This window comes from Gossypium hirsutum, chromosome A03 (assembly GCF_007990345.1).
Source record: "Gossypium hirsutum isolate 1008001.06 chromosome A03, Gossypium_hirsutum_v2.1, whole genome shotgun sequence".
Taxonomy (NCBI): domain Eukaryota; kingdom Viridiplantae; phylum Streptophyta; class Magnoliopsida; order Malvales; family Malvaceae; genus Gossypium; species Gossypium hirsutum.
This window is the reverse complement of record NC_053426.1, coordinates 48,426,374-48,435,899: the sequence shown is the minus strand read 5'-3', so window position 1 is coordinate 48,435,899 and position 9,526 is coordinate 48,426,374. Positions and strand designations below refer to the sequence as shown.

Genomic DNA, 9,526 nt, shown 5'->3' with positions numbered 1-9,526 from the left:
ACTGCTTCTGGTGCGGGAAACTGAGAATGCTTCATCTCGCCTTTTATAGAGTAAGGGCTGGGGAAATGCTAGACCTGATTATAATTTGGGTCGGGTCGGATCAATGCATTATGTTAACAAATCTAAGGCCTGTTTAGGTAGACGACAAAACAAATCAAATCAAATCAATATCAGAAAATCGTAAAAATACTGATTTGTATAACCGAATCCAAATTTATTACATTCAACTGTATTAATTTTGCTTAATATATATATATTACTAACACTGAATCCATTGCCACAAATGTAAACTGACTCAATCAATTTTTTCTTAAAAAAAACTTATTATCTCCATAGTGTTCAAAATTTTATTAATATCATTTTTTTTGTTAAAAAAAAGCTTAAGCTCCTAATATCTCGTTTTAAGATTTAAATTTTATAGTTTTTTTAAGTGGTATAAATATTATATAAATATATCAATCACAAAATAAAATCAAACTATTACTTTACAATCATATTAAGAATTGCATAGTCAACAAATTAAATTAAACTCATGACAGTTGCACATAGTGGAACTTCGAGATCCATGCATATAATTGCAAATGACTAGTCTCAAACTAGAATAATCAAAGCTCAAGGGCTTCGCCTTTGCCAACTGAACCAAGACTTCATTAGCTAAAGCCAATAATTAGTTTAGAGATGGCATAAAAGAATTTATTATACTTAAAAAGCTCCTTTTACTTTTAATTTGGGTTAAAATGTGCTCTTAGTACTTAAATTTGTATAAATTTGAGATTTTAGTTTAAAAGTTAAAATTTTAATTTTTTTTATTTTCAATTTAAAAATTCTAATCTAATTATTATTGTTGTTGGTAGTTTTCTGTCAAATTTTTTTAATTTAACATGTTTATTTTTTTCAATCATATGATACATTACATGAATACAATGTGATTAAAATTTTATTTTTCTAACTCAATCAAATTCTCTCAAATACCAAATAAATTTTAACTCCACAAATGGTCAAAGTGTGACGACAAATCAAGCAATAAAATAGCTTAATAGTGCCATCTGTTCAAAATTTCATTCGATAAGGGTAGAGTTTGAATAAAAATATTAGTTTCAAACTATGTGTTTAAACAATATATATATACACAAACACGTTTGAATAACTTTAATTTTACATAGTTTTACACCCGTATTGATGAATCTCTTTCTAGATTTTCATATATTTATGTACTATATGAAATTAATTTATAATAATATATGATGATATTGTATTGTAAATATTAAAAAATATATGTTAAGCTTTTATATTTAATATTTTTGATAAAAAATTATATTAAATTATTAAATATTAAATTAAAATATTATATTTTTATAAAAAATTAAAAATATATAAATATATTTAAATCGAATTTGTATTAATTATTTACAAATTTAAGCTATTTAAACAAAATTTTAAGCTTATAAATTAGACCAACATGAATATACCTATCTAAATAAAGTTTGTTTTAAATAAATAAAAGAGATTGCATTTTTAATAAATTGTTGTGTTATAAATTTAAATTAAAAAACATAGAAAAAGATTTATTTCTCTTAGTAATATTAAAATAGGGGATAATCAATTAAAAAGAATTATTGTGCTGAATGCTGAGTCTACTTTAAATATGCACCACAATTTTTATTTTGAGTTTAAATTTTAAATATAATCCTCTCAAATACCACATGAATTCCAATTTCCAAGTGAACAAATGGTTAAGCTTAGGGACAGGTGTTGCGAATGAAAATAACATGAAATAGACCCCACGTCCAACCTCTATATATTTATCAAAAGTTTCTTCTAAATGGGTTCGAATTTCCGCGTGAATGTGTTATTAATCCTTGGAAACTTGTTTGCCAGTAAGGTTTATTTTTGAAATGAAATTTGGAACACACACACCAATTTTCTGGTTTAGAGAAACGAATGATGCTTTCCATACATGGCAACCTATTGTCTCCTCAATTGTTCAATAATTGACTGGGTAACTTTTAATTGGGTTTTTTTTTATGATATAAAATTTTAATATATTTATGAAAAATTTATTTATTTTTGTGATTTTCTTTAATTTTTACTGGACCTAGTTCTTAATCAATTACAATTTATAGTTTATGGAGCTCAATCATCATATTTGATAACACCTTAAGGATTCTAGTTTATATGTTGCATCTATGATGGCAAATTTGAATGTCATTCTGGATTTGGTTGCCACCTTGAGGGAAATATAGATGGCAAAAACATTTACATTTCATTTTCCTTACGAGGAAGTGGCCATTGCGCTCAAAGATATCGTTTTAATAACTGACATTCTATTTGACAAGGTTGATGATTCATGCTTACACCATGTGGAGTTATGCCTTGAACTTTTTGGCTTTTTCTCTCCCAATTAAACTATGTGTTTAGTTTCTCACTTAAACTCCAATTAGTGTAGTTTTTTTAATATTAGTTTTCCTTTTAAACTCTTATTAGTGTAGGTTATTTTAATATTATTTGACCTATAAATTTAGCCTATAACTAGACCCTTTTTCCACCTTAGAAAAAAACCAATTACATATTTAGGTATTAGCTTTTACAAGCTTTTAGAGAATTTTGTGTTTATGTTTTAAGGGTTTTAATTTTCGGTTTCAAGGTTTAGCTTATCTTTATCTTCTGTACTCTTCGTTTTTTCCATTTTAGTGAAATTATCTTTACCCGTGATTTTTTATCCTCTTCGAAGGGGTTTTTCCACGTAAAATATTTGTGTTCGATCTTTTTTTCGTTCTTTGTTATTTTACTTGTTTGTTAATTAACCGAGTTGATCCCCAACAAACTGGTATCAGAGCTAATTTGATTTTCGTAATCAACCTGTTCAGAGATGGCAGCAATAAGGTTTGATATTGATAAGATCAATGACATCACAAATTTTAATCTGTGGCAAGTTCAGATAACAAGAATTTTGATTCAATGCGATCTTGAGAAGGTCCTTATAGAGAAGAAGCTTAAAGACATGAATAAATCAGAACAGGATAGGTTAGATAAAAAGGTTCTATCTAGGATTCAATTATGTCTAACAAATAATGTGTTGCAGGAGGTTTTGATGGAGAAAACGTCATTCACCCTATGGAAAATGTTAGAAACCCTTTACGTGAAAAAGTCTCTAACTAACCGATTAGTGTTGAAACAGTGGTTGTGCATGTTCCGCATGAACGAAGGTGAGCACCTTAGAGATCACATCATTCAATTTAATATTCTTTTGAATGATTTAAAAAATGTTAAGATTCAAATTAATAATGAAGATTAAACTATGCTATTATTGTGCTCTTTACCCCTTTCATACAAGTCTTTCAGGGAAACCTATTTTATGACAGAGATAATCTCTCATTCGAAGATGTAAAGGGTCATCTGTCGAGTAAAGAAAAACTCGATAGTGAATTTGGTTTGAATAGCATGTAACACTTTGATTTTGGGCCTAGTCGGAACAGCGATTTCGGAACCATAAATCTGACGATGAAAATTTTATTTTTATTATATTTTTATGGTCTATGATTTCACGGAATAATTTGGTGAAAATTTGGTTCGAAAATTTTGACATACGGGCACTTAATTTAGTCAAAAAGACTAAATCGTAAAAAGTACAAAAGTTGAGTTCTACATACTACTGTCATGGGTTGCGCATGGGAGCCCGCAACCATGACACATCTATGCGATCCATCAAGAATGAAGGAGGTCATTCGGCCCAATCGGACTGGCCCGTTGCTTGAAGAGATTGAAGGTCCATCTACAAGCTCGACAAATATGGAAACATGATCTTCGAAGATATGCAATCTTAGATATGATATGTAATTTTAGAAGATATGATTTTGTAATCTTAGAGATTTGATTTGTAGATACCCTTTAATAGTAGTCGTTTATGTACTTGATTTGTAACGTTAGATTTGGAGAGCTCAACTATAAATAGAGGCCTCTCCCCTCATTGTAAATCACTTGAGTTTTTTTGAGCAATAAGAATTCTTGAGAACATTCGCTCAAAATTCTCTCTCTTGTGTTCTTATTTTCTGTGGTTTATTCTTATTTTGTTCTTCGTTCATCTTGTTGGTTTTCGAGTTGCTTTTATTTAAGTTGGGTTTTTGTGAAGGAATTTTGTTGAATCCTCATATTGTGGGAGTTAGGCTGGCTTAGGCATTTTTGGGAGGGAGAAACTGCCTAAGGCCGCATGGATTGTGAGGCACAAATCCTAAGTCTGTGACAGTTGGTATCTGAGCCAGTTTTCGAAAGCACTTTTGAGAGATGTTGAAAGAAGTTGTCGATCAGAATAAGCCAATGGAGACCCGTGGGAGGGCTAGAAAGGTGAGTCGATTGAGGGATATGCTGTCGAGCTTGGGAAATCGAGTGATTAATCTCGAAGAGTCCGTTGGTAACATGAAGGAGACACTCGAAGTGGTCCTGATCCACATGGAGGAACTAAGGGAAGATAGCAAGGAGTTCGTGTTGGACACTCTCAGATCCACTTCGGACAAACTGACGGTGAGGGACGAAGCTCTTGAGGCCCTGGTGACTGCCATGAAAGAGGAGATTGCTGAGCTTAAGGGGGAGTTCACAATTTGTAAGGCTACCCTGGAAAGTGGGATGTTGGCTTCGAGACCGAAGCAACGTCATGTGGATGTTCCAAAACCCGAAAAGTTCAAGGGGACTAGGTTCGCGAGAGAAGTGGACAACTTCCTGTGGGAATTGGAGTAATATTTTCGAGCAATGGGCATTGTGGATGATGCCACCAAGATAAACACTACTTTAATTTACTTTTCTGATGTTGCTCTCTTATGGTGGAGACGTAGGTCCATGGATGAGAAACGTGGAGGAACAACTATTGGGACTTGGGAGGAGTTCTAAAGAGAGCTGAAGAAGCAGTCTATCCGCAACATGCTGAAAAGGAGGCTCGTGTTAAGTTGCGCTAGCTTACGCAACAAGGCACCGTTCGAGATTATGTTCAAGAATTCAGTGAGTTGATGCTTCAGATCTCAGACTTGAATGAGAAAGAAGCATTCTATTGGTTCGAGGATGGGCTAAAGATGTGGGCTAAGCAAGAGTTGTGTCACCTAGGTATCACTGAATTGACCGTAGCCATGGTTGAGGCAGAAAATTTCTACGATGTTAGAGGAAGGAAGTTTGATAATAATGAGTCTTCCAAGCCCAAGTCGAGACCCAAAGGCAATGGTGGGGGAGACAAAGATCAAAGGGAAAAGAATGGCGAAGGCTCAATGGCTAGTCAAGGTAAGCCTTGGGATAGAAAGGGGCCCTTGAAATGCTATCTTTGCCAAGGCCCACATAGAATGAGCGTCTGTCCGAAAAAAGCCGCTTTCCATGCCATGGAGGCGCGCGAGGAAGCTGAAGATGACACCAAAAGTCTTAATTCAATATTAGGTGGTGTCGAAGAGAAGACAAGTAATAGGTTGATGTTCGTGGACATCATCGTAGCTGGTAGAGGATTGAATGCACTTGTTGATACTGGTGCGTCTGACTTATTCATGTCCGAAGAAATGGTGAAGGAACTTGGGCTCAAAGTTGAAGAGGATTCGGGATGAATCAAAACGGTGAACTCGGAAAGCATTCCCATAATGGGTGTGGCCAAAGGGGTGAAACTCAAACTTGGCGAGTGGATCTGTAAAGGTAATCCGACTTGATGATTATGATTTTGTTGTTGGATTAAGCTTGCTTGACGTAGTGAATACGTATATTCATCCTTCTGAGAATTACATGATGATCTCTGATTCAAACCATCGATATATGATGCAAATAAAAAGAAAGGGAAGCATGGAAGGAAAAATATTGTCGGCGATTCAATTTGCTAAAGGAGTACGTAGAAATGAAGTCTCCTATCTAGCTACCTTGAGGGAAAATGTGAAGGAGAAATTCGAAGGAGAAATCCCAAAGGAAGTGAAACAGTTGTTGAAGTCATTTCAAGATGTATGGAGTTGCCAAAAAAGTTGCCACTTAAGAGGGAGGTGGACCACAAGATTGAGTTGTTGCCTAATACTGAACCGCCAGCAAGGGCACCATATCGGATGGCCCCACCTGAGTTGGAGGAATTGCGGAAGCAATTGATGGAGCTGTAAGATGCCGGGTTCATTAGACCATCTAAAGCCCCATTCGGTGCACCTGTGTTATTCCAAAAGAAGCATGATGGGTTCCTGAGATCATGCATTGACTATAGAGCCTTAAACAAGATCACTATGAAAAACAGGTACCCCATTCCTCTTATTGCAGATTTATTCGATCAACTTGGTAGCGCGAGATGGTTTACTAAGTTGGAATTGCGATCGGGGTACCATCAAGTGAGAGTCACCAAAGGGGATGAGTCTAAGACAACTTGTGTGACTCGATACGGGTCTTTTGAGTTCCTTGTGATGCCGTTTAGGTTGACGAATGCTCCAGCCACATTTTGCACCCTAATGAATAAGGTACTACAACCCTTCTTAGATTGTTTTGTGGTTGTTTATCTTGATGATATTATGGTGTATAATATGACGCTTGAGGAGCATATGGGACATTTGAGGGAGGTGTTGCAAACCCTACGAGAAAATGAGCTGTATGTCAAGGAGGAGAAATGCTCACTTGCTCAACGGGAGGTGCCATTTCTAGGCCATATTGTGGGAAGTGGCACGATTCGAATGGATGCTAGTAAAGTTAGAGCAATTGCCAATTGGGAGCCACCAACTAAGGTGACGGAATTGCGGTCTTTCTTTAGACTAGCAAATTATTACTGTCACTTCATTGAAGGCTATTCCAAGATCGCTGCACCCTTGACGGATTTGTTGAAAAGGGTAAGGTATGGGATTGGGACCCCCAGTATGAGAAAGCCTTCAACCAATTGAAGCAAGCAATGATGAGTGAGCCTGTACTCGTGTTATCAGACTTTTCAAAGGCGTATGAGGTATGCATGGATGCTTCGGATTACGCAATTGGGGGAGTGCTGATGCAAGATGGGCATCCCATTGCTTTTTGAGAGCCGAAAGCTCAATGAGACGAAACGTAGATACACGGTCCAAGAGAAAGAGATGACTGCGGTGGTGCACTATTTGCGCACATGGAGAAACTATTTGCTGGGTTCCAGGTTCGTGGTATTCACTGGTAATGTTGCAAATAGTATTTCCTAACCCAGAAAAAGTTTTCCCCCAAGTAGGCTCGTTGGCAGATTTTCCTAGCGGAGTTTGATTTTAGCATGGAATACAAGCCGGGGAGTGCCAACACTGTGCCTGATGCGCTTAGCCGGAAAATGGAATTTGCAACAATAAGCCAACCCGATAGTCCCCTATTGGCGTGCATTCAAGAAGGATTGTCCCATGATCCCACAACCAAGAATCTGATTGAGCTTGCCAAAGAAGGAAGAACGAGGAGGTTTTGGCTCGAGAGAGAGTTACTATACAGTCATGGGCAACGTCTGTATGTGCCTCAACACGGGAATTTGTGAAAAAAAGTCATGAAGGAATGTCATGATTCCAAATGGGCTGGCCATCCAGGTATACACTGTACTTTGGCTTTCTTGGAAGATCGGTTTTATTGGCCTCACATGGGTAATGATGTGGAGACCTATGTGAAAACATGTTTGGTGTGCCAACAAGACAAGGTCGAGTTGAAGGCTCCTGCTGGTTTGTTACAACCTTTGGCCATTCCGGAGCGCCCATGGGAAAGTTTATCTATGGACTTTATTTTGGGTTTACCTAAGTTGATGGATTTGTGAGTATTTTTTGTTGTGGTGGACAGGTTTTCGAAGTATGCAACTTTCATCCCCGCAACCAAGGAGTGTCCCGCTGAGGACGCAGCTCGCTTGTTCCTTATACATCTGGTGAAGTATTGGGGAGTACCACAGTCCATCGTCAGTCATCGAGATGAGCAATTCACGGGTCGGTTTTGGACAGAGTTGTTCAAGTTAATGGGTTCAGACTTGAACTTTTCCACTAGTATGCATCCCCAAACTGATGGACAAACTAAACGAGTGAATGCATTGTTGGAGACGTATCTTCAGCACTATGTAAATGCGACGCAAAGGGATTGGCCGAAGTTGTTGGACATGGCCCAATTTTCGTACAACTTACAACGAAATGGTGCAATGAACCAGAGTCCGTTCGAGATAGTGATGGGGCAACAGCCGCTTACACCCAATGCTGTTGCAACTTGTTATGCGGGATCAAATCCAGCAGCTTATCGATTTGCGAGGGATTGGCAAGAGCAAAACGATCTAGCTAGAGCTTGTCTACATAAGGCGAGTAAGCGCATCAAGAAGTGGGCGGATCAAAATCGAAGGGATGTACAATTCCAGGTTGGTGACCCAGTTCTTGCTAAACTACACCTGATTTTACGACATGATGGGTTACACAAAGGACTCGTACGATGATATGAGGGGCCATTTCGAGTTGTGAAGAAGGTAGGCAAGGTGGCCTACAAGCTTGAGTTGCCTAAGAAGCTCAAAGTCCATCCAGCATTCCATGTGAGTATGCTTAAGCCATTCCATGAAGATGAAGAAGACCCAAATCGAAGCAAGTCCAAACGAGCACCAATGGAGGTAAAAGTTGCCTATGATCGAGAGGTCGAAAACATCGAGGTGGATCGTGCGGTCAGACGGAAGTACTATCGACCGCGGCATGAATACCTAGTCCGATGGAAGGGATTTTCGGATAGTGAGACAAGTTGGAACCTGCTGAAGCCTTGTGGCAATTCCAAGACAAGATAGATCGGTACCATGCGGAGGACGCGACGAGGGCGTCGCTAGATTCGATGGGGGAGAATGTCATGGGTTGCGCATGGGAGCCCGCAACCATGACACATCTGTCCGATCCATCAAGAATGAAGGAGGTCATTTGGCCCAATCGAACTGGCCCGTTGCTTGAAAAGATTGAAGGTCCATCTACAAGCTCGACAAATATGGAAACATGATCTTCGAAGATATGCAATCTTAGATATGATATGTAATCTTAGAAGATATGATTTTGTAATCTTAGAGATTTGATTTGTAGATACCCTTTAATCGTAGCCGTTGATGTACTTGATTTGTACCGTTAGATTTGGAGAGGCCCAACTATAAATAGAGACCTCTCCCCACATTGTAAATCACTTGAGTTTTTTTGAGCAATAATAATTCTTGAGAGCATTCACTCAAAATTCTCTCTCTCTTGTGTTCTTATTTTCTATGGCTTGTTCTTATTTTGTTCTTCGTTCATCTTGTTGGTTTTCGAGTTGCTTTCGTTTGAGTTGGGTTTTTGTGGAGAAATTCTGTTGAATCCTCATATTGTGGGAGTTAGGCTGACTTAGGCATTTTCGGGAGGGAGAAACTGCCTAAGGCCGCACGGATTGTGAGGCACAAATCCTAAGTCCGTGGCACTAAAGGTGTCCAATTGTTATGAAATTTTAAATTGAGGGTCCTTAAATGGCAATTAGACCATTGGTTATTTGCTGGACAAAAATAGACATGAAATGGGTGAAATAACATATTTTTAAGTTAGGGGTATTTTGGTAAACTAATAATTAAAAGAATTAAAAA

The 9,526-nt window shown here is 37.6% G+C and overlaps 1 protein-coding gene across 1 annotated transcript; it reads left to right on the top strand.

The window, feature by feature from the left end:
- The first annotated feature begins 7,075 nt into the window (after window positions 1–7,075).
- On the top strand, window positions 7,076–8,719 carry LOC107887862 (uncharacterized). Its single transcript, XM_016812083.1, has 4 exons — window positions 7,076–7,119; window positions 7,210–7,431; window positions 7,753–8,308; window positions 8,414–8,719. The coding sequence occupies exons 1-4, from the start codon at window positions 7,076–7,078 to the stop codon at window positions 8,717–8,719; spliced, it is 1,128 nt and encodes a 375-aa protein (XP_016667572.1).
- Window positions 8,720–9,526: the final 807 nt, after the last annotated feature.

What these genes read in the sequence shown, in the direction of transcription:
- LOC107887862 (XM_016812083.1), top strand. Translation starts at nt 7,076, where the DNA reads ATGGAGAAACTATTTGCTGGGTTCCAGGTTCGTGGTATTCACTG. An exon ending in TACAGTCATGGGCAACGTCT is followed by an intron (nt 7,432 to 7,752) that starts GTATGTGCCTCA and finishes TGTGGTGGACAG; the next exon opens with GTTTTCGAAGTATGCAACTT. An exon ending in GAAGGGATGTACAATTCCAG is followed by an intron (nt 8,309 to 8,413) that starts GTTGGTGACCCA and finishes GTTGTGAAGAAG; the next exon opens with GTAGGCAAGGTGGCCTACAA.